We start from the raw sequence: 26,710 nt of genomic DNA on the forward strand, positions 1-26,710 counted from the left end.
CATTTATTCCAATGTTATGGAAGAGTTAACTGAATAGTTCAGGAATTTTGATAAATTGGTAACCCTTTCAGAAGCACGTTTACTGATCATATGTGAGCTCAGGGGAGAGAGGGAAGCAATTTTCAATATTCTCTAGGCTCTGGAAAGTGAGCTTGTTCACAGAGTTTATTTTATAAAGATGTAAACCATGTACATAAATGCTTTTAAACATTAATGTGTTATATTTTGACTTGATAACCCGAACATTAGACTAAAATTACCAATAAAAATGAAATTAAAAATCAATATTTCCTTAAAAAAATAAATTTGTAAAAATAAAGTAGTGATTTTTGATGCAATATCTACATATATTTATGTATCAATTGATTCAGTTTCATCGACTGCTGGATTTGAATTCAAGAGAATTTCTTCAATTTCAGCTTGCAGAAGTCAAAATTAGACAACTGAGGCTAATCAAGCAATCTCCTTCCTCTCCTTTCCTCTGATGTTTAAAGCTATTTATACCCAGAAATAGATACCAGATGGCAGCAGCAAGTACTGAAAGTTTTACATAAGCAGACAGATAAAACTACCTCAAAAGCATAAATATACAAACATACTCCAAACATACTTTTTGGGTGCAGTGCACCCAAAAATCAAAACCATACTTCTGAAAGGGTTAAGGAAGGAGAAAATAAGTGCTTTAATGTTATTTATATTTACAGTCTATGTAATAAAATTCAATTCTGTTTGATCTTTTTATGAATGCACATAATTATAAAATGCAAAATCACTTAAAAAACTAAAACAAGCAACCTTTTTTTTTTTTTTATAAATTTTGCTATAAAAGACAGTTCAGTTGATCTTTCTATATATGTAGCTAAAACTTAAGCAATCTTAAAGGGAAGTCTTGTAAGAAAAAAATACCAAAATAAAGACACCTGTACATAACACAAGTCCAAGAAAAATGCTCAAGGTGATTTTTTCACACCTTGTTTGATGAAGGAAAGCAATCTCAGTTAAATGTGCATAAAGCTTCTGTTCCTTTTCATTACTCTCAGGCGACTTCTGAAACCCACAGAACCAAGTGAAGAAACGTCGAAGTAAAACACAAGTTTCTGTTTTGTCGTCTTGTTTTAGTTCATCTGGAGGATAAAAAAGTTTAATTATAATAACTACTACAAAAAATTAGATTTTTTAAATAAAAATTAAACTAATAATTAAAAAAAAATTAATAAACACAGTTTGACTGTTTGATATAACACTCAAAGCAGCTAAGACCATGAGGCATAAACTATATTGTGAATTGCAAACTGCATGTATTCTATGCCAAATGGGCATATATATGAAACTGGTTTCAGAAGAATACAGAATGAACTAGCTATATTATTCAGAAAATTCTGAAGTTGTGTGTAGAAACTATCATTCAGTATGTGCATCACTGGATAACGTTATCACTGCACTAACAACAGTTTTCTTTTTTCCCTGCACGGATTTTTGCATAAAAATTGAAAAATAGAGAAATCTGAATTGTATTAGCAATATTTGCACATTTGAAGGATTTGTCTTTAATGGAGATCCATGCTAATATGCAGACAATACAAGGGGATCCTACTCTGCTTGCACTTCAAATTTTACTTGTGAAAGACAGCACAAAGATGGTTGCTGTTTGGATCCATCAACATCTGTCAATTAGAAACAGTAGCAATAGTGAAAGACATGGTGATGAATGATCACCAAATGATATTAATTATTCATGCCAACACAGCTGCGAAGTGGTTTCACAATATGAGAGATGCCAAATGATGAACAAATGATAATGTATTTTAAAGACAAAATGCACAGGGCATAATAGCATATGAGTTTAAATAACTATATAATATTGGTGTAGATACACCATAGTTTACCCTTAAATTAAACTATGTACCTGTGATGGCATATTTGCATTGTCAGGATACCTGCCCACCCACCAATGACAGGCTAACAGCTTTGAAACAGTGCCGTCTGGGAGTTGGTATCCACTAAGAATAAATAACAGTAGTCTTCTCTACTAGAGAAGAGTTACTTTTTCGAAGTAGTGTAATACCTGTATCTCATTGTGAAGGTAGCCACAATATGAGATACAATTAAAAACGATGCCTTTACACTACGTACGTAGTTTAATTTATGGATAAACTATGGTGCCCCAATATTATATAATTACAGTAAAAAATAAATTGAAAACAATTAATTTTTTTTTTTAAATTGTTTTCAATTATTTTTTACTGTAATGTTATATTTGTTTTAATTTCTGGAGAGTATCATACGGAAGTATTCTACATATCATATTTAGGCAAACTCTTATCCTTTTACAAATGAACATTATTCTAGCATATTAGATCCTGGCTAGGTTGAGTTGTAATCCATTTAGACCATTAAATTAAAAACAAATTTTACAATTACCCCCAGGTTTTTTTCATTCTCCACTTCCCTGAGTGTAGTACCAGTAGTTGGTACGTTTCTCTTGGGCCATATGTAGTACTTTGCATTTGTCAATGTTAAACTTCAGTTTCCACTTTTCAGCCGATCTGCCTAACTTTTCTAGATCCTGTTGCAGTAGCATACTGTCTTTACTGCCATTAACAACCCTGCCAACCTTCTTCCGTTGTAGCAACTTGCCTTTAATGCCATAACACTCCAATTTGTACAGCAATCTTCCATATGCAACAGTATCAAAAGCTTTCTGAAATCCAAGTACGTGATATCAAAATTATTTTTTGCATCCAGTTCCCTCGTGACCACATCACAGTATCCAATCAAATTGGACAGACAAGACCTCCCCTTAACTACCCAAGCTGTGTCTGAGCTATTACTGCAGTTTTGTCTAGATGATCCTGTAATGCTTCTTTAACCAGTAACCCCATTATTTTCCCCATAACAGTTAATTATTTGTGTCAGTTAAACTAACTGACAAATAATATTTATAATTATTTGCGTCATCATTTGGACTTCCCTTGTGAATTGAGGATACATTTGCACATCTCCAGTCCGTGGGAACCTCCCCTGGATCTAAGGATGCTCTCATAATTATGGCTAAGGGTTTGCTTACTTCCCTCACTGTCTCCTTCAATATAACTGGATAGATTACATCCATCTCAGGTGCCTCTTTGATGTGAAAACATACATGGCAGCACTAGAGTAAAAGGCGCCCCGTAGCCAGGTGGGAAGGAGCAGCTGCGTGTAGCACATGTGTCTTGATTAGATCGGGGTTCGAGCCCGTCACCACCAAATACAGAGGATGCGGAAAGGTCAGGGAATGACCACTGCATATCCCGGAGCAATATGGCCTTAGTTGCTAATGCTCCTAAAAACCAAAAAGAACAACAACTAGAGTAAAATTCATTGGTAACGAAATTTTCTTATGGTAACAGAAATGACGCAATTGATTGTTAATGATTTTTTTTACGGAAATGACGCAATTGACATCACTTCCTATTAGGTGGCTATTACATTTTAAAAGATGTAAATGACATCGCTTCCTAAATGCCATTAATGATGCTAACTCAGTCACTAACTTTGATTTGGTAGAGTAGATAGTTGATTCAGTAGAGTAAGTTTGTACTAAGATATGGAAATGACATCACTTCCTAAATGATGCCAACTCAGTCGCTAACATTGATTCGGTAGAGTAAGCAGCAGGCAGTAATATTATGCAAGAATAAAATGCAAACTTTAATAAAATCTGCTTCTCAAGATTTTGATTAACATCAACCATCTAAGTAGCAAATTAATTAAGTAAGTTTCAATCAAACTGTTCAAAAATTGCTGTCATAGATGTTTTCACATAAAATAAAACATCTTTCATGCATATAGGGTACACACTGCTTTTTTATTAATTTCTCCTCCACTTTAATTTCTCCCGGGGGATCTTTACAGAATTCCTCATGCGTGACTGTAGATGCAAAATACTCATTCAGTTTGTCAGCTATCTGAGCAGGATTGCCAACAGTCGAACCATCAAAATCAAGTAGACCAATCTGATTCATCCTCTTCCTTCTAGAGTTTGCATAAGTAAAGAAGTCTTTGTTGTTTTTCTTTGCATCCTTTGCCAAGGAGTTCTCGTAATCAGCCTTCACTTGCCTAACCCCTTTGCGACTTGATTACAAACTAGCTTCGACAATAGGCTTCTGTGTCACCTGATAATTTATATGCATCCCATGCATTTTTCTTCTCTGCCACAAGCCTCATTAGTTCATCTGACATCGATTTAGGTCTAAATCTTGAACAGTATTTCTTAGTTAGTATGAAAGACCTAGTAGCTTCCAAGACTAATTCGTTGAAGACTTACCATTTAGAATTCATTGTTTTGGCATCATCAGTTAATCCCACTGTATAGAATTTAAAAACTGTCTGAGACCACTATAGTCACCTTTACGAAAGAAAACCCTTCCCTTTACCCCTGATGGTAGTTACATCTTTGAGTAAATCCCGCATCAGCACACTGTGATCACTGCCACCTAGTTGTTCCTTTATCTGCAGATTCATAATGCATAAATAATGAGTGATGATAATAAGATCAAGAGTATTATTCCCTCTGGTTGCCCCTCGAATATGTTGCTGTAGAAAACAATACTCCAATAAATCCGCAAAAGTCTTGCTAGCATGTGAGTGACCAATCCACAAGTTCCAGTCAATATCTGGAAAGTTAAGATCCCCCAATACAAAACATTTTGATTTACTGGCCAACTATTTCTCTGCACAACTGTTCCATTGTACTCATCGGTCATTAGCCCTATAACACACTCCTACTCTCATTTTCCATTTCCCAGTGCTTATGTGACACCAAACTGACTCAACATTACACTGTTCACCAACGTTAACTGATACACTTCCCTAGATTTTATGCATTTCTTAACTAACAGCATAACCCCTCCTCCCTTCCTATCCTTTCTGTACACATGGTACTCCCCAAATTCCAATTCTGCATTCCTTATATCTGTGACACCTCTTCCCTGATATCCCAACAATATCTGCCTTTGATGTCTTTGCTAGCATCTCAAATTCATCAAATTTATTTACTATAATTCTATCATTGGTATACATGCAACTGTTCTTACTCTTAATTACCTAACATAGCCCATGTATTTACTTGTTCCATGATGACTTCCAGCAGTTCTTGAAATCCCCAGCAACTTGCTCTCTAGGCTGCTGCTCATTCCAATAACAGTGCAAGAATCACTTTTACCTCTCCCTGCAGCACAGTTAATCTATTAGTCTGTGAACCCCCCCCCCCCAAGCCAGCAGTTTTCCAAATCACCTAACACTGCCTCGCCAACATCAGCAAATATTCTTGCACCCTTTCTATTTAAGTGTGACCTATCCCTGTAGAAGCAGTCTCTCCTGTTAGCAAGCACAGACCATGCTGGGAAAAAAAAAAAAAAAAATTCTACCCCATGAGCCTTGCACAATCCCTCCAGAGCCAGATTGATTGGCAATGTTCTTATCATATACTCCCTCCTATCGTGCCTGGGCAGAATTGTAGACACTTTCAAATTTAACCGTAACTCACAGCTTTTTTTTCAACTCTGACCTGTACTTGTTAAGTAAATCTGCAGATCTCCTAACTTAATGTCATTAGCACCAACGTGTACAACAGTATCACCTTTCAAGCCCTTAAAGGATGATATCTACTCTACAACGTCATCAACTTTTAACCATGGCAGACATACCCTGGTCCTGTTCCACCTATCCTTTTTACATAATATATTCCCCGTCTCCCTGACAAGACCAATGCATTCTGCCTTGGAGATTTCCACTGTGTTGCCTGATACACAGGAGTGAGCTCTGGCATTGAGTTGGGCAGCTGAGAGAATGTGGGACCCTCATATTAATTTCTTTGAGAGCATCTATCCTACACCTCAAACTCTCATAGATGCCCATCAGAACGCTGAGTTGGTGCTTAATTTCTTCACACTATCTGCACATAGCACACACAAAGACATTCTTCTTGGCTAGATCATGTCCTGTTCCAGAAAGTCTGCATACATTTCACTTTTCGCAAATTTTTTTAGACTGATGAGTTGGTTGTTGTTATTTGGTTTTTTAGGAGCATTAGCAACTAAAGCCATATTGCTCCGGGATATGCGGTGGTCATTCCCTGACCTTTCCACATCCTCCATATTTGGTGGTGATGGGCTCGAACCCCGGTCTAATCAAGAAGAATGTGCTACGCACTACTGCTCCTTCCCACCTGGCTATGGAGGCACCTAGACTGATGAGTTGGAGAATCACCCCCTTCGGTTCTCTCCCGAGCACAGCACTCCGACTACTTTGTGCCCATTGCTTTGCTGCTCTAGTCTAGGTCATAATTTAATTAACAAAGAAATTTAATACGATTAATAAATTTTGATTAATTGAAAATACTATACTAAGCTAACAGATTCCTAATACAGTGCTACACATTATGCTATCTAATTTTACCTTATACTTTATGCTATCAAGTTCGGAATATATGTTATGCCATTCCATATTGATCTAATATACTCCAATAATGGCAGAAAGTTATGATGGAGGTTCTACGGACACTAAGTATTAACTTTCAAAATAGCTATCTAAATTCGAAATAAACTAAGTCTGATTAATACAGTACTAATTAATATAGTAATATCAGTACTAACTAATATTACTATATTAATTAGTAATTAATATAAAAATATTGGTGGTACAATATTTTTAGATATGCATCTGAAACTTGGACTATGAGGAAAAAGGATGAAAGCAGAATTCAGGGGGCAGAAATGATATTTGTGAGGAGCACAGCCAGAAAGACAAGACACAACAAAATCAGGAATGATGCAATTAAGGAGAGAATCCAAGTTGAAAAACTCCAGAATAGGATTGAAAGGTCCCATTTGAAATGGTTTGGACATGTCAAGAGGATAAACGAGAGGCATTTGCCAAGAAGAATGTTTGATTTACAATTAAGGGGACAAAAGACCAAGGGGAAGACCAAGAATGAGATGGCAGGACATAATAAAGACCGATGTCATTAAGAGAGGAGGAAATTGGAGTGAAATCAACAACAGAGAGAAGTATACAGACAGGGCATGGTGGAGAGGCTTCATACATTGACCAGTGGAATAGCAGAACGATGATATATGATGATGACGGTACAGATCAAGACAATGGAGTCACTCCAAAATCTGAAAACAACCCAGCATCAAGGTTCATAACAGTCTTAGAGCTGTTTAGTAGATTAGATAGAAATGATTTTCCTTTAACAAATTCATGCTATTTCCATTATACATCTGCTATTAACTAGATGCTCCTACACAACATCCTTATATTCTTTCCCCATTTGAGGAATTTGGAAGTTGTAAAAACTTAAAATATGTATATAAATGCTTTTATGTATTATTTCCTATTTTTATAGGAAACTTGATAGCTGAACAGAGTGGAATTATTGTAAAATAAAATTAAAATCATAAAAATATATAAATTTGTCATTAGTTAATTTTTTAATTTGAAGATATATTGTACATTTATATATGTATTGATTAAGTTTCATGAATTTTGAATCCGAATTCCAGAGAATTTCTTCATTTTCAGCTCGCATAAGCCCACATTGTGTCTAAGCTTCTAAAATGGAGCACTGCCCCCCCCATGCCAATTTTTGAAACTATCAAATATAAAAACTGCTATTAATAACTTGTAAATACAGTCAACAGAATGTATCTGTAAATTTTAAAGGGTATCTGTCGACATAGATATAATTTGTTGATATGCATTAATAACATTTGGGAAAAAAAATAATAATAAATAAACAAAGTTATAATAATTAAGCAAGAGAAAGAGCTGACAGACAAAGATGGAAATGTAAAGAGCACAAGGTGCCAAACTAGTAGGGAAAGGATAGAAAGAAAGGGAAGTATTTAGAATGGATGACAGGGAAAGAAGGCAAAAAAAAAATCTTAATGATACACTGAATTATAAGAAATTAAGGGCTGAATTAAATTCAGTGTATCACTTAGGTTTTATCACCTTCTTTCCCTATCATCCACCCTTAATACTTCTCTTTCTTTTTATCCTTTCACTACTAGTTTGAGACGCCTCCGTAGTCAGGTGGGAAGGAGCAGCAGTGCGTAGCACACGCTTCTTAATTAGACCGGGGTTCGAGCCGTCACCACCAAATACGGAGAATGTGGAAAGGTCAGGGAATGACCACTGCATATCCTGGAGCAATATGGCCTTAGCTGCTAATGCTCCTAAAAACCAAATAAAAACTACTAGTTTGGCACCTTGTGCTCTTTACATTTCCATCTTTGCCATATAGCCTTTATACGATAAGTAAATACTCATATCCCCCAAAAAATATAAACTTTAAACACACACACACACACACACACACACACACACACACACACACACACACACACACCTCAACAAAATTAACACTGTTTTTCAGGAATATTTTATTGTGAATACTGTTGCTCAAGACAAATATTTGATATAATAGGCATCCTGGCATGCAAATTCTGAGTATCCAATAGATATTGATCTACCACCTTACAGATCTGCACAATATTCAAGCCTATAAAAATACTGGTTATGATCAAATCACTTCATTCCTGTTTTTTGGCTTTCTCAGTAGAATAGTCAAATCTCAGGTACTCAGGATGGCAAGTCATCATCATTTAGATGATTCATTGAGATGGCAGCCTTAGGACTGCTTCCATAGTTGCCTCGGCACTATGGAAGCAGTTTCAGCGGACAGGAACCATTACAAGGAGAGCTAGCCAAGGTTGCCCGAGGGCTACATCAACCAGAACAGACTGCGTATCTGGCACTAATAGCAAGACTGAACCCTATGATGTCCTGTCACCGACTAACTGTCTCTTGAGGTTGCTGCAGCTACATGTGAAAACATTTCCAATCAGACTGTGTTAAGAAGACTAAATTCAAGTGGACTCTAAGCAAGAAGCCAGTGGTTTGTATCCCATTAACCCTACACCACTGCAGAGTTCGTCAAAACTGGCATCGTGAACATGTGACTTGGTGCTCCAACAAATTTGTTAGTTTTGTTCTCTGATTAGTCCAATTTTAGCATACAAATGGATTGTAGATGTTATTTCATCTGGAGACAAGGAATGTGGTAACATCCATCCAACATCAGAAAAGGGGGCTGTACCCATCCATGTTTTGACAGGGGTATCGTAACTGTGAATAGGTACTCAGAACAGATCCTTGAACCATATGTGCAACATTTTAGGGGTGTGGTTGACCCAAATTTTCTTTTCATGCACGAGAACGCCACTGCACATAGAACTCAAGTAGTGGAGGAATATCTTGAAACTGAAGGTATTCAATGACTGCCATGGCCAACACAACCTGAAGACTTAAACAGTACATCAGATTTTATGCAGAATTATTTGGTTAATTTACTCACTAGAGGTCTGTAAAAAATCTTTGGTGATTGGCCAATTGGTGACTCCTGATATATACATGGTATACAATATGTAGACAGGTATACAATATGTCTCCTGTTGATCCATCCTGTAGACTTATTTTTTGACTAGTGTTTACATTTTTCCTGGATATATTGTGGATGTTGTCAGGGTATTAGAGACATGGTGTCACACTGATATAAGCAGTGCAGAATTGGAATATTGGGAGTACAATTTGTACAGAAAGGATAGACAGGATAGGAAGGGAGGAGAGGTTATGCTGCTAGTTAAGAAAAAAAAAACCTAAGAGCATCCAGTTGACACAGATGGACAGTGCAAAGTTGAGTCAGTTTGGTGTGACATGACACTGGGAAAGCAAAAATGAGAGTAGCAGTGTGTTACAGGCCTAATGACTCTGATGAATACAATGAATAATTGTACAGAGAATTAGAGTAGGCCAGTAAACCAGAATGTCTTATAATGGGGGGAATTTTAACTCCCCAGATAATGACTGGAACTCGTGGGTTGGTCATTTGCACACCAGCATTTTTGTGGATTTATTGGATGATTGTTTTCTACAGTAGCATGTTCAAGAGGCAACTAGAGGGAGCAATACTCTTGATCTGATTATCAGCAGTGATTATTCATGCATTAAGAATGTGCAGATAAAGGAACCAGTAGGGGGCAGTGATCACAGTGCATTGATGTGGGATTTACTTAAAGATATAACTATTACGAGGGGTAAAGGGAAGAGTTTTTGCTTTCGTAAAGGCAACTACAGTGGTCTTAGACAGTTATTCAATTCTATACAGTGTGACCAACTGATGACATTACCAACAGCAAATTTTAAATGGGAAGCATTCAACGAATTAACCTTGGAATCTACTAGGCTTTTCATAACAACTAGAACAGTACTAAGTACTGTTCAAGGTTTAGGCCGAAATGGAAGTCAGATCAACTAATGAGACTCGTGGCAGAGAAGAAAAATTCATGGAATGCATATAAATTAACAGGTGAAACAGAAGCCATGGAAGATACAAGCTAGTCTGTATTCAAATCACAAGAGAGGTTAGGCAAGCGAAGGCAGATTACGAAAAATCTTTGGCAAAGAATGCAAAGAAAAACAGCAAAGTCTTCTTTACTTATATAAACTCTAGAAGGAAGGAAGGAGATGAATCAGGTTGGTCCACTTGATATTGATGGTTCGACTGTTGACGATCCTGCTCAGATAGCTGACAAACTTAACAAGTATCTTCCACCAACATTCACACATGAGGAATCCTGTAGGGAAGTGGAGGACAGAAGCTTATTATCTTGGAATTATTTTTTGTAATGCATGCTTTGAATGAACATTTATTTTACCCTTTATTATGGCCTCTAAATGCTCAGTAAAAAAGTAAATCTTTGAATATGTTTCTATTACCTTGTCTTATTTCTCTTACTGTAATGTCATCCTTATCATTTTTATTATTGTTTTTTCCTACCTCACTATTTTCTAGCAAGCATAATCTCACTAACTGTGGTTTTGTCAAACACAGTACTTTTCAGGAACACATACCCCACAGTTGGTGAGAGATTCCTGTATACATGCACACTCACAAAAGATTTAATCATGGACTACATAATTTTTCTGCCACAAAAGTTAAAATCACAAGCCTATAGTTATCTATTTCACCCTTAGTCTACTTCTGACAATTGATGAAATATTTTCATACCTAGAGGTAGGGAACTATTTTTTTATTATTATTAGCCATATGGTGCAAGGAAGCCTGAGGCTGCACCGGCCAAAAAAAAAAAAAACTACTTATTACCCTGACAGAGAGAGAGAGAGAAGTAGAAAGGAATCACCAAGAAAGGGAAGAATGATGATATCCAGCTCAGGACCCTGGGTGTGCCAAGCCCATACTCACCAGATGTGAGCCCCTGGGGGTATTTTTTGAGTGCTAAAGCAATGATGACCTGCTTTGCTGCTCCCTTTAATAAAACTGAATACACAAAAACTAAATAAAAATTTCCTTTAATAGAACCAAATAAATCAACCCTCTTCATTAAGTACAAAAAAATAAGTAAAATAAATTTTTATTCCTTATTTAAAAAGGACGCACAACTCCAAACAATCTTATCAGATAATCTTTGGCAGATCTTTAAAAATGGTTTGTCACATGTGTTAGGAGTTATCCTATCATGTGAACATTTTTCACTATACTGCTAAATTTATTTTTTTAAGATTATATAGAGCAGTATGATAATCTATTTGTTTAATCTTTCAAAGAGCTTAAGTATCATTTATGTAGAAAGTGACTTCATCTTCAACTGTTCGGTTATCAGTTTTATAGGAAGTTTTTTCAAGATTGTGTATTATTTATGGAATATGGCAAAGCAACTATGCATATAAAATTTAGAGGAATAATGAGGTATCAACTAATCTGAAATCCATTTAAAAATATTGATGTCTGCTTATTATAGAACATACATCAACTTTCATTTTTAAATTATTTAAATAGAAATTTTTTAATTTAAACTTATTGAAATTTCAGTGAAATGTAAGAAAGCAAAAATGTGGTACAAATTTTGAACTATTAAACTTACTTTTATAAGCAATACCATTATATTCTTCGCCACTGCTAGCTTTTGCTTCCCTCAGCTGCTCAGCCCTCTTGAGTTCATAATTTTCTTTATCATCATCACGGTCATCTTTAACATGCTTAGTCCAGAAGGTAGTGCGAATAAGCTGCAATATACATACACACACACACACTTGTCAGTTTTCTGTTCTTAACATAAATTTTATTCTTTCATAATAAAATTTGATTCCTTTTAGCATAAATGTACATGTGAAAATTCAAGCTTTCATATATTCAACAAATCTGTCATCTGGCTGTATGATGAGATCACCATGAGCAGAAACTGTCTTGGTGGCTATTGTCAGAAGAATGGGGAATATTTCATACAGTATGTATGCCAAGGACAAAAGTTAGTGACACCATAGCACAATAATCTCTTAAGGGCCCAAAAGGTTGTACCCACTGATACTGTTGGAAATGATGTTTGTATTAATATGTACAATGTAAGCATAGACAATCTGAGATATGCTTAACAAGTATGAAGTGATGATGAGAAAAAAAGAGTTAGGGTTGAATTTGAAAGTGAGTGTCTGAAATTTTGCCAAGGCACTGTAGGAAGAAGTTTATGACAACTCTGTAAGTTAATTTGACTCTGGAGAGATTATACAAGGCTCATGAGGTATAATTTTTTTTGACATGGCCTATGCTTGTTAACAGGAGGGACTGTTATAACACAGATGGGATACACATGAATAAAAAAGGGATGCAGAAATATTTGCTGATGCTAATATTCTTTATTAAGCTAAACATATGTATTTTACTTAATCTCTTACTAAATTATAACTCAGAACAAAACATATCCATATCTGACGAAATCCACTGGATTATTTCCCATTACCCAGGTTCTAACATATATAAATAACACACTTCTGAAAAATTATTTCATCAAAAGAATAAAATAATTTATTAATGTTAAAGTGAGAGCTCCTCACAAATGATTTTTAATCTTTTCTTCAGAACTTTAATGGAGGCACTGGTTAAAGAAGCACTGCAGGATCATCTAGGCGAGACTTCAGTTATACCTCAGACACAGCATGGTTTTGTTAAGGGAAAGTCTTGCCTGACCAATTTGATTGGATACTATGATGTGGTCACAAAGGAACTGGATGCAGGGAATAACTTTGATATCATATATTTGGATCTTAGAAAGGCTTTTGATACTGTTGCACATGGAAGACTGCTGCACAAATTGGAGCAGTGTGGCATTGGAGGCAAATTGCTGCTATGGATAAAGGGATGGTTGAGTGGGAGAAGACAGAGTGGTAATCAATGGACACTGCTCATCGTGGACTAAAGTTATTAGTGGAGTCCCTCAGGGTTCAGTATTGGGTCCATTGTGGTTTTCTGTATTTATAAATGATATTGATGATGGTATATCAAGCTTAATGTCCAAGTTTGCAGACGATACGAAGGTTGGCAGGGTTGTTAAGGACACTAACGACGGTAGGCTGCTCCAACAGGATCTAGAAAAGTTGAGCAGATGGGCTGAGAGGTGGAAAATGAAGTTTAACATTAACAAATGTAAAGTACTACATATGGGAAGCAGTAACACCAGAGCAAAAATGTTCCATGGTAGGGCAGATTTTCGATTTGTAGAGTGAGCAGCTGTTTGGAAGAAAAGTAAAGCCTAGAGTGAAAAAGGAAACCAAGTTTTTTAGATGCAGATGAAGCAATATTTGTAATGTGCTTGTGCTAAGAGAGATTAGAAGTCAGAGTAATCCCCAAAAGAGATATCATTTTGCCTAGAAAACGGAGTGTCACCAAAGATAAGCATAGGAGAAGAATCCTTTTTGTGAGATATAAGGCAAGACTGGGTTTTAGAAGGATTAAAATCAACTAAGTTGTCTTTGCCCCCACTGGAGAATTACCTGGAGTTTGGCATTTAAAGAATTGGTAGCGGATATTCGAGAAGTTGAAGCTGATTGAGCAGGACAAGGTTTCTCAAGATGGAAAGTGGAATGCAATGTGCTGTCATCAGCAAAACTATGGATAGGATTTCCAGTCAATAGTAGGTCATTAATATACGAGGAAAAGAGTGGGGAAAAGAACTGAACCTTGGGGGACCCCAGCATTAGGGAAGAAGTTAGAAGACAAAGCCATCTACCATTATCCTCAGTGAGCAATCAGAGAGAAAATTAGATAACCAATTACAAAAAACAGTTAGCAAACCATAAGACGGAAGCTTGTCTAGAATACCTTTATGCCAAACACCATCAAAAGCCTTTGAGATATCAAGAGCAACTGCTTGTGTTTCACCAAACTTTTCCATTGAATTTGTCCATAAAAGGGTAACATAAACCAGAATATCACCAGTGAATCGACACTGACAGAATCCATACAGGCAATCGTAGATCAGACGGAAGGTTTCTAGGTAGTTTAAGAGTTGGAAGTTAATTGATTTCTCCATTACTTTACAAAGAGTAGAAATAATTGCAATGGGACGATAATTGGATGGGAGGGATTTGTCACCCTTTTTAGGAACTGGCTGGGTATGAGCAAATTTCCAAGCAGAAGGAAAAACACCCTTGGAATAAGAAAGTGAAAAAAGGCGGCAAAGGACCGGAATAAGTTCAGGAGCACAGGTTTTAAGAACAAGTGGAGAAATACCATCGGGACCTGGAGCTTTCTTAGCATCAAGATTCGTCAAAATCCTTCTGACATCTTTTTGACGGAAGACCACAGGAGGCATTGAATGGAGCATGTTGGGAATGGTGGAAGGTGTTTTAACAAGATAATTAATACAGGAGTTGGAAGAAAAATGGGATTCAAGAAGGTCAGCTTTATCTTTGGCTGAAGTGACAACAGAACCATCTGGTTTGGACAGAGGTGGGAGCAGAGATGGGCAAAAGTTGTGGCCAATAGATTTGGCAAGAGACCAGAATGCTCAGCTACCATTAGTGCAAAGAGCAAGTTTTTACTCTTAGCCTGTTCAAAATCTAGTTTGAACTGGTTAATAACTACTTTGCAATTGTTGCGAGCTTTGGTGTAGGCAGAAAATGAAACTGAAGATTTGGAAACAAGCCAATTATGATAAGCAACGTTCCTCTCCTGAACAGGCTAAGCACATTTATTGGAAAACCAAGGTTTAGATAAAGGATGAGATTTTAAAGTGGAGTGTAGAATAATGGATTCCATTCCTACAAGAATAATTTCACTGGCACAATCTGAGCAAACATTGATGACATCAGAAGTTTGAAACAGTAATCCGACCAAGGAAAAGAAGAAAAGAAATCTTGCAGGTCATCCCACTTTGCATTCTTGTAATGACAAAGATACGAGGTTGGGAATAGCCATGAGAAGGTTCAATTGGAGAAGAGACAATCACCAAGTTGTGATCTGAGGTGCCTAAAGGACCATTCACTTCGACTGTGTATTTGGAAGGGTTGTTCATAAGAAAAAGATCAAGCGTGTTGGCTGTATTGTTAGGATTGCCCGGTATTCTTGTACGTAAATGACTCTGTGCAAGGTCATTAGTAATTGCAGAATGCCTCAGCATCTCAACCAGCTGGGTCAGTGTGACTAGAAAACAGAAGCCAGCTAGAGTTGTGAACATTAAAATCACCAAGGAAAATTACCTCAGTGTTAGGAAAATTGGACTGGAGAATATCAAGTTGTAAAGAGAGGAAGTCAAAGAGCTCCAAGTGATTAGTGGAGTTGGGAGAACAGTAGAGACAGCAGATGAATTTGACAGAATGAGGTAGAGAGATTTTAAGTCAGAGAAAATTGAAAAGAGGAGATTCCAAATTACCAAGTGTCTGACAGGGAATATCTGAATGGACATATGCACAAGTTCCACCCACGCTTTTTTGTGGAGAATGGAAGCGGTGACAGGTATTCGTTGAACCCCATTTGAAGATATGCCTGTTAAATCACCTGATGCTGCACCCATGGATTTTTGCGCATTTGGACTTTTGAAAAGAGCTCTTGGAAACCGTTGCACCGAAATGTTGAAGGTTTGTGGAAAGTCTGCCAGCAGGAATGAGACAAGATCAACTTGTCGTCTTCATTACAAAACTTCATCTACTTTGCAATACAGATATAACTATCTTCACTTCTATTAGTTTTTTTATCACTTTTTTTAAAATCAAACGTGGTTCTTCAATACATGTGCAAATGAGTGGTGGTCAGAGCCAGTTAGTATTCTTACACTTCATTACCAACACGTACACGATTCTTTGGAGGATACTACTGAACTGGCATTAGGGCTAGCACTTATGTTGTATATCAGTAGGGGGATTAAAGAGCAGATAAGAAGCGTGGCTCACAAGAAAAAAACATTAATGTATTCCCAGGAATGCTTCCAAGTTGCATACTGATGAATTATAAAATGAATTTTTTTAAAATTAACAGAAAAGTAGACATCACTTTTTTTTTTTTTTTTTTTTTTTTAATTTTAGCTACTGCACTGAAAGAATTTTGACATTCTTACTTTCATTTTATCTTGTCATATCCTGTATTTTCATTTGAAAAAAAAAAAAAAAAAACTATGGCGCAGGAACTAATAATATTCCTCCAAGAGATCTCCATTTTATGTCCTTTTGTTTGCAGCTATTTTAGCCTATTTTCTTAATTCTGAGAGTAGTTTTCTTACGTCCATGATGTCTGTAAAAATTTCCTCATCTAATAAGCTAAATATTGGATCCAATAGTTATTTCCTTGGCAACACTCACTAACTGTATTAATAAAGTCAGTCAATACACTGCCTCTTTTAGTTTAATCTTATTAGTACAAATAACTCAAAATATTTAAATTTCTCTTTGCCTACTCCTGTATCTTACCTATTTTTCATTGACATGAATTATTATATCCTCTGATGTACTCTGATGGTTGCAAATAGGTTTTTTTTTTTTTTTTTTTGTTCTTCAATATAACCGAATGTATTTCTCAGCTAGGCCACTTTGGTTCTGAGTTTGATAACATACTGTATTCTCCTGCTTAATAAAGATCGCACGCACGCACATTTATTAAGGTATTAGTAGGCAAATGATGCATGGAAACAAGTTTATACAGTATCAAACAAAAAAAAAAAAAAAAACACCACATCCCATTCTAATAGTTTGTCTATTTCTTCCTTGAATTTATTCAAATTACCTACCTTCTACAATACTGAATAGAAATAGAAGTTAGTTCCAACAATCAACTCCTTATTGGTTGAAGGCAAATTTCCTTCCTCAATTTAAATTTATGTCCCTCATGTGTATTGTCTGATGGTATCAATATTTAGCTAACTCAGTCCATTCAAAGCCTTAAACCTCCATCAGGTCTTGCAGGTGTCTTCCATATGCTTTACTTTGCAGAATTAAAGCCTTTCTTGGTAAGATTATACCCATCTGTTAATCTCACTAATATCATAAGCTATTCTCAGCATCCCTTCCAACAAGCTCTACAATCCTCCTAAAATGAGGCTTCCAGACCTGCATGCAGTGCTCAAGTTGTGGCCTAACCATTGCTTTTACAATAGCAATGGTTATGCCACATCTTGTTGCAAAAATGCCTGTATATCATTGACACAACCCCCATGAGATGCCTAGCAGCTTCTCTGCACTGATCAGAGAACATCATGTTTGACTGAACAATTAACCCTGGCACTTTTTCAGTCTCAGCTGCTTTGAGTGTGGTAGCAGATGGTTGTTATGTTAGTTATTCTGGGATTATTCCTATGCAGTACCTTGCATTTGTCAATGTTAAACTTCAATTGTCACTTCTCAGTCATCTGTCAAATTTTTGTAGACTTTGTTGAAGTGGCAATACCCTGATTACTGTCATTAGCCTCCCTCCGTATATCTTCAAACTTATTCATTAAGCTTTATTTGACTTCATTAATATCATTAAGCAAAAGAAAACTGTTACTCCACTGACTATCTCAATGACAATGAGGTAATAAATTAATTTTAGTAACAACTACAGTTTATTTTCCACGAAATATTTGCAAGCCTTGAACAGTCTCTCCATTGTAGATCAATTCAGTCTCTGAATTGATTGACAAGGCTCACATCATTTAGTCCCTCTTATCGTGTCCAGGCCAATTGCAGACAAATTCTCAATTTATTCTTAAATCATGACTTTTTATTAACATTACCTTGTATTTTAAGTAAATCCTTAGATCTCCTATTGCTAATACCATTAGTACCACCACGGAAAACACTATCATCTTTTGTGCCGTTAAAAGGTAATAGCAGCTCTACAATGTCATCAACTTTTTTCCCCCTGGCACACACGTCGTGGTCTTATTTCACTATCATTTTTACTAAATATATTCCTTGTTTCCTTGACAATAAAGATAGCAACAATAGCTACCTCCTGTGGGACTAGCACACTCAGTTGCAAAGAGTTTTGTTGTATCGTGTAATGTATAAGTGTCATTACCATGTTGTACTGGACAGCTGAATGCTTGATTGGTCCCTCTTTAATTTCTTACTGCAAATCCACCCTGTTCTTCAAGCTCTCATATAAGCCCAGAACATTGAAGTGGCAATTAATCTCTTTGAACTCTTTGCAATGAAATCACACAAAGCGTTGACCATATCATGTTAGCATTAGCAGAGGCATATGATGCAAGAAAGCAAGCTTATGCAGCATCAGCCAAAAAAAAAAAGAAAAAAAAAAAAACCGAACCATTTCACCCCTCCATTTGTTCGAAATACCTGTCCAGACGAGCCTTGAATTTATTTAGGCTATCAACTTCCACAACAAGGGATGGAAGTGTGTTCCACCAACCAACTACCCGCTGGCTAAAGGCAAATTTCTGCACATCTATCCTACATCTGTCTTTCCTCAATCTGAATTTATGCCCTCTCAGGTGATTATTCTGAGCAGGAGAAAGAATCCCATCAGCATTGAGCATGCTCAAACCATTCAAGGATTTATACACCTCTATCAGAACACCTCGCAGATGCCTAGTCTCCAGACACTGTAATTTGCAAAACTTAAGCCTTTCTTCGTAAGAGCAACCCTTTGTTCCATTCACTAATCTTGTTGCCCTTCTCTGTACTCGTTCCAGCAGCTCTACATCCTTCTTGAATTGAGGCCTCCGGACCTGTATACAGTACTCAAAGTGTGGCCTGACCATTTCCTTATACAAGGGAATAATCACCTCCTTATCCCTGCTAGAAAAATTCCTGTATATCATTGACAAGACACCATGAGCTACTCTTGCAGCCTGTCTGCACTACTCAGAGCACTACTCGTATCTGCCTGCACAATTACCCCCAGGTCCTTTTCATTCTCTACAACTGTCAGTGTAGTACCACAGAGTTGATTCGTTGCTCTGGGGTTGCTGTTTCCCCATATGTAGTGCTTTACATTTGTCAATGTTAAACTCCATTTGCCACCTCTCAGCCCAATCTGCTCAACCTTTCCAGATCCTGTTGCAGCAGCATAACATCAGTAGTGTCCTTAACAACCCTGCCAACCTTTGTATCGTCTGCAAACATAGACATTAAGCTTGATATACCATCATCAATATCATTTATAAATACAGAAAACAACAATGGACCCAACACTGAACCCTGAGGGACTCGACTAATAACATTAGTCCACAATGAGCAGTGTCCATTGATTACCACTCTGTCTTCTCCCCCTCAACCATCCCTTTATCCATAGCAGCAATTTGCCTCCAATGCCACACTGCTCCTACTTGTGCAGCAGTATTCCATGTGCAACAGTATCAAAAGCCTTAATAAGACCCAAATATATAATATCAAAGTTATTCCCTGCATCCAGTTCTTTTGTGACTGCATCATTGTATCCAATAAAATTGGTCAGGCAAGACTTTCCCTTAACAAAACCATGCTATGTCCGAGCTTTAACTGAAGTCTTGTCTAGATAATCCTGCAGTGCTTCTTTAATCAGTGCCTCCATTAATTTTTCTGGAAGAGAAGTTAAACTCACAGGTCTATAATTACCAGCCTTTGATCATTAATAATCAGCCTTTGATCCTCCTTTGTGAATTGGGGTCACATTTGCACATTTCCAGTCTATGGGTACCTCCCCTGAGTCCAAGGAAGCTCTCATAATTATGGCTAAGGGTTTGCTTACTTCCTTTGCTGCCTCCTTTAATATAACTGGATAGATCCCATCCACCCCAGGTGCCTTTCTTGTGTTTATCTTCAACAATTTCTCCTCCACTTTACTCTCAGTTATTACAAGATTATCTAGCTTACTGCCAGAGTTGAATACACCTCTGGCATTCCCCTCGCTGAATAACTCCTCATGTGTGAATGTCAATGCAAAATATTCATTTAGTTTGTTAGCTGCCTGAGCAGGATCATCAACAGTTGAACCATCGATATCAAGTGGACCAATCTAATTCATCCCCTTCCTTCATAATGAAGGGGATGCCAAAGATTTCTCGTAATCTGCCTTCACCTGCCTAAACTCCTTTGTAACTTGGTTACAGACCAGCTTATATCTATTATAGGCTTCTCTGTCACATGCTAATTTATATGTATCCCATGCATTTTTCTTCTCTGCCATATGTCTCATCAGTTCATCTGACATCCATTTAGGCTTAAACCTTGAACAATATTTCGTAGTTGGTGTGTAAAGCCTAGTAGCTTCCAAGATAAGTTCTTTGACTACTTCCCATTTTGAATTTGCTGTTGGTAACATCATCAGTTGGTCCCACTGTATAGAATTTAAATACTATCTCAGACCATCATAGTCGCCTTTACGAAAGCAAAAACCCTTCCCTTTACCGCTGATGGTAGTCGCTTCTTTGAGTAAATTCCACTTCAGCACACTGTGATCACTGCCACCTAGTGGTTCCTTTATCTGCAGATTCTTAATGCATGAAGAATCACTACTGATAATCAGATCAAGAGTATTACTCCCTCTAATTGCCTCCTGAACATGCTGATGTAAAAAACAATCATCCAATAAATCCACAAAGGCCTTGCTAGTGTGTGACAACCCACAAATTCCAGTCAATATCTGGGAAATTAAAATCCCCCATTATAAGACTCACTGATTTACTGGCCCACTCTATTTCCCTGTACAGTTTCTTATTATACTCATCAGAGTCATTAGGCTTATAGCACACTCCTACTCTCAATTGTGATCTCCCAATGCTTATGTCTCACCAAACTGACTCGAGACTGCACTGTCCAGTGATGTTGACTGACTTCACTTCCTTGGATTTTATGTGTTTCTCAACTAATAGCATAACTCCTCCTCCCTTCCTATCCTTTCTGTACACATTGTACTCCCTAAATTCCAGTTCTGCATTCCTTATATCTGTGTGACACCATGTCTCTGATATCCCAACAATATCTGCCTTTGATGTTTTGAGCAATACTTCAAATTCATCAAATTTATTTACCAACTCCTAGCATTGGTGTACGTGCAAGTATACATGCACCTGTTCCTATTCTTAGCAACCCTAACACAACCCATGTGTTTACTTGTACTGCAATGACTCCCAGCAGTCTCTGAAATATCCTGCATCTTGTTTTCCAGGCTGCTGCTCATTCCAATAGAAGCAATGCAAGAATCACTTTCACCTCTGCCGGTGACTACTGTTAATCTATTAGTCCTTGTATCCACTATAACTCCACAAAGAGGCAACAAGTAGCACACTGAATGTAGCTCTGATTCACAAGAGAACTGCCATCAATGGTTCTCTCACAAACCAAAGTATTCCTGCCACCTCAAGCTTTTTGTTTTACTGCTCTTGTTTCAGGCATGATGTTAGTCTAAATTTAATTTAGAATTATTACACAACTAAAAGATGAGTATAAGAACACTGCTATTCCCAGATTGTGACACAGTATGTACTGCATTATTACATTTCTAAATGATGCTAATGACTTTCAAAATGCTTAGTTGAATACAAGAATATGCTAACCTACATGATTAGGACCTTTGAACTATCTATTTCTATAATTTAAAACACTGCACTTACTGCTATGATGCACTTCATTGGATGTTACTAGTTACGATATACGGAGGGTTGATTCAGCCTTTTGATGAAGATTTTGACATCAATCCTGCTTGTGACATAAGGCAACAATGAAAATTTTTTTTTTCTTTCAGGCACAGTCCCAAACCTTATCAACACATGCATTAATTGTAGAAGTTGCTTTAATGTCAACATGCCTCGGAAATTGGACCCATGGCTGGAAGGTTACATAACCGTGCTTTCCGAAGAAGGGTATAGTTATGCAAAAATTATTGATAGGAGCCAGTTGAAAAATTTTGGTGTATCGAAGTTTGGTATCCATAAGGTTTTGAATGGCAAAGGAAAATTCCACGAAGCTGCTGCAAGTGGGCGGAGACTGCAACCTGCTCCAAGTCAAATGAGGGAGGTAGTACGAAAAGTGCAGTCGCTCGTTGTCGGTGAAAATCCAAAAACCCAAAGAGCTATAGCGTCATGTGTGGGAACCTCCCAGTCAACCGTTTGTCACATAATCAATGAAAATTTGCAACTGGAGAAGAAGCACAAGGTCCACATACACCACCTAGGAGCGAGGCACATTGCAGATCGGTGAGTCACTGCTTGAAAACTCTACAAAAAATATGTGGCAGCTGAAAGCTGGAAATTTGTAGCAAACTGGACAAAGTGTGTATACCTCTCCAACTGCAACAAAATTTGGGCAATTTGTTACCATCCACAGGGTGACAAGGCCTTTCGAACACGTACGCGTCAGTGCAAGGAAAGTTTAGGCCGAGCTTTTATGGTTGTACCCGGTTTTTGTTATAACAGCAAATTTGAGTTGCGTATAGTCACTAAAAACATGAAACTCAACTCTGTGTATTACCAGACTGAAGTTCTACAGCCATTGTTTGATCGTGAAATACCTACATGTACGGTTCTGATGCTGAAAAGGTCTAGGTGCACCAGGATAAGACGTCCAGCCACACGTCACATTCCATCCACGCTTTTTTGTGGAGAATGGAAGCAGCAACAGGTATTTGTTCGATCCCATTTGAAGATATGCCTGTTAAATCACCTGATGCTGCACTCATGGATTTTTGTGCATTCAGACTTTTGAAAAGAGCTCTCAGAAATCGCCACACCAGAACTGTTGATAGTAAAAGTTCAAAGTCTGCCAGCAGGAATGGGAGATCGACTTGTCAGTTTTGCAGCACGCTGTACTTCAATGGAAATTGTGATGCTGTGCTCTAGTCCATGAGCAGGGAAAACAAACAGAACACAACCGGTGGCAGTGGCACGAAGTTTTGTAGTTTTAAAGGACTGTCAAAATCATTAACAAAAGGCTGAATCAACCCTCCATACAATATTCATGCCACTGATAGCAAAGGCTCTGTGAATATTAATTTGCAACTTATTAAATCTTTAGTTAAATTTAAAAATAAGCTAATTAGGTCAATTGTGTTTTAGAAACAGTTTTAAAAAAAAAGTAAAAATTTTCAGCCATCACATGCTATAAACTCACCTAAAACAAAAAAAAAAAAAAAAAAAAAAAAAAGGTGAAAGGGGGAAGAGAAAGGAAAGATTTAATCATAAAATAAAAAAAAACTATTACTTACTCTGAATGGTTCTGGGGGTTCTGTCATTAAGCTTATAGCAACAGCCACCAAAGCCGTCAACCAAAACAGAAGAGTGGCAAAGTACATATAGTGGACTTTTTGAATAATTAATGGACGTGTATCTTTATCTCCACAACGGGGTTCTTGATAAACAAAATCTAGACACATGCGTGTAATGCCAACCACAAGGCCTAACAACAAACCCCAGAATGCGCCCTAAAAAAAAAAAAAGTTAAACTTCAAAATGTATAAGATAGTATATATTCTGATTAAGAATATAGGACAATTAAATCTCTTATCCAACACAAAAATTACTAACACTTTCCTACATTAAAAGGGAACAAAACTTAAAGGTCCAATCATTTTTGTTAAAATTAAGAAAACTAAACTCTTAATTTATTTTATTCTAACATATAAGAATATACTTGCTGTTTCAAGAGGGGAAAAAAAAATACAGGTATTCTGTGGAATGCTAATTAACAGTTTTCGAATTCCTCGATATTACTATTATACCATTTTAAGAAGTATTTCAGAATGAAAGGAAGCACATTCACATTACAGAATTAATTTTTAAACCAAAACTGAGTCTATGCTGACATTTCCATATTTAGTAACAAAGTATTATATTATCAGGTTTTCATGAATATTTACTATTTCTATACAACACATAATTTTCTCTGATGTTTTTCCCTTTCAGCTTTAGCCAACATCATAGATCATTTGCATTATTTCAATTGTTCGTTAACTGTCAATTTATCATGTTAAACAAGCAGGGGTAACATTGGTGTTTCACATTAAATACTCAAATTGACTTAAGGACATGTACATGTCACTACTTATTGAACACACTTTATGAAATATAAATGCAATGATTTCTTAAATATTACAGAAAATTAATACATGCCTTTTCATTCATTCTTTTCCAGAACACTGCAATAACATATACAGAAGCAATAGGTGGTGCAAGATATGCAGATATGGCTTGAATATATATAAACAACTGTCCCCCTTGCATTACTTGAATCACAGGAATCCAAACTATACTAATACCTACCATTACTAGCACAAACACTCTGAAAAATACAAAAAAAAAGAGAGAGAGAGAGAAAAAAAAAAAAAAAAAACAGTTCAAATCAGATTATAATCATACTGTTTCACAACTGAATAATAATTATTAAGATACTCACATAATTATATCTGAGTATTATCTTAATAATACTCAGATATAATTATACCTGGTATAATTATATTCTGTAGTATACTGATAATACCTGGGTATCCATCAGTGTTGTATAACAAGAGCTTCAATGGAGTGATTTTATATCATATTAACGTATCAAAAAAAGTTAAACCCAAACTATTACCAGAGTGAGAATAACTCATGGAATACATACAATTTCCTTAAGTTTCTAAACTTTGAAAAAGAATTAAAAACATCCAACTCTCGGAGAGGAGTTGAAGTACGAATTAATCTTCTAGTGGATAAGAGTAAAACCTTTTCTGTTTTTTTAAATATTAATCACAGAAAGTGGTATCTGGGATGGCTGAATGTTCTCAGTAGCCAAGCAGACAGAAAGATTAAAATTGAGTCCATGCCAGCAGAAACAACTAATATTGCAAGAAAATTGCAAAATGGAACTTCTCTCATAAATTAGAGAAATGTCATTATCATCATTTCCTATGGGTATTGTCTTAAACTTATTACCCAGTTGTAACAAGTTTCAAGGTATCAAAGACAGGGATTGACTCTGTCCATTTCCAAACAAAGCACAAACACCCTAGCTCAGATAACAACTTTCCTTTGTGTCAAAATATTAACATAACTGATAATATTTTGAAACAATGTACCTTCAGATAGCCTTGTTGTCTAACCACTACTTTTAAACATAACATCTTTTTATGATTGCTATGAGCACTTTATATATATTTTTTTTTTGCATAGTTACTATGCAGAAAAAAAAAAAAATTGCTTCATTTAATAAAATGCAAACAAAAATGACACTTTATCTCCAAAACATCTTGAAGAGCAATTATTAAACCTGTAACAGATAATTCTGTATGGAGGGGAGAGGACACATATGCACTATTTTAAGTAACTGATTGCAAGAAGAATCAAAAGAATTTTCTTGGCTGTTGCTACAAACCAAAAAAAAGATAAAATAATAATAAATGGTCAGCTCTGCTTGGAGTTAAAAATGCTGTATATGCAGCATACCTGAATGACAATTTGCATGATCTGAATGATATTTATCTTAATCTGGTCAAAAAACTGAATCAATCTGATGTAATATAAAGGGGAGTGAACAACAAAACCAGACTCAATAGGGACAAATTTTAAATACAAAGACAGAAGAGAGGTGTACAGTAAACTTGCCCATTAGCAGTCCTTTCTTGTCCATGTAGACAACTTTCTACATCAATCTGTTAGGGATGCCACTAGGAGTGGGATCATTATTTGTGACTTCAATTATTACTAAAGATTCATCTACTTATTAAAAACATTGAAATTTAGAAGCAGCTAAACAACAGGGATTACAATGTTTTGCTATGAGAAGTGTCCAAAGAAATTAGTTATTAAAGGAAGGTTTTCATTTTCTTAAAGGAGATTATATAACCCTTAGAAATTTTATTCAGTGGGAACAGCTGAAGTTCCTAAGGGAGACTATATACAGAAAATGTTTCAGAAAATAATTATAGATGTAACACACCATTCCATACTTTAAAAAAGGCATGGCACAAGGTGGAAACAAAAACTGATGACCAAAGAATTAGTGAAATCATTAATTTTTTTGTAATTTTGAAAATTGGTATCAGAAAAGGAGGCAATGTTATTACAGAAGAGCAGCAAAACAGACAACCTTAATTTATAGAAAATCTCTTTAAAAAATTTCTGTCAACATGCTGCTGCTGACCCACACTACTTCTTCCAGTATTACTAGCGACAAATCATAGGTGTATGGCTACAACCCAGAAATAAAGCCCAGTTCTCTCTGGAAGACTATCTTGCACTGAGAGAACTGAAAAAGCCCAAAAAAGTAAGACAATCCAATCATGCTTATGGTATAGTTTGGTTTACAGGCCCATTGTTCATTATAAATTTTTTCCTGCATGGTCAAACAGTGAACCAGGAATACTACAAAAAAAAAACTGTTCAACGGTGATTACATGCTGCTGCTGTTCTGAGAAAAACAGCTA

General features: G+C 36.4%; 1 protein-coding gene across 1 annotated transcript in view; it reads right to left on the reverse strand.

Annotated features, from left to right (window-relative positions):
• Positions 1-210: 210 nt before the first annotated feature.
• Positions 211-26,710, reverse strand: part of LOC150080200 (sodium/myo-inositol cotransporter-like) — a 185,763-nt gene continuing 159,263 nt past the window's right edge. The window contains exons 12-16 of the mRNA XM_090380642.1: positions 24,420-24,588; positions 23,516-23,731; positions 11,991-12,132; positions 971-1,124; positions 211-250 (exon numbers count right to left, since the gene is read on the reverse strand). Coding sequence (XP_090236768.1) covers positions 211-250; positions 971-1,124; positions 11,991-12,132; positions 23,516-23,731; positions 24,420-24,588 — 721 coding nt within the window. The remainder of the gene's footprint in view (positions 251-970; positions 1,125-11,990; positions 12,133-23,515; positions 23,732-24,419; positions 24,589-26,710) is intronic.

Source organism: Mastigoproctus giganteus, chromosome 9 (genome assembly GCF_048544385.1).
Source record: "Mastigoproctus giganteus isolate SK-2022 chromosome 9, ASM4854438v1, whole genome shotgun sequence".
NCBI classification, from domain to species: domain Eukaryota; kingdom Metazoa; phylum Arthropoda; class Arachnida; order Uropygi; family Thelyphonidae; genus Mastigoproctus; species Mastigoproctus giganteus.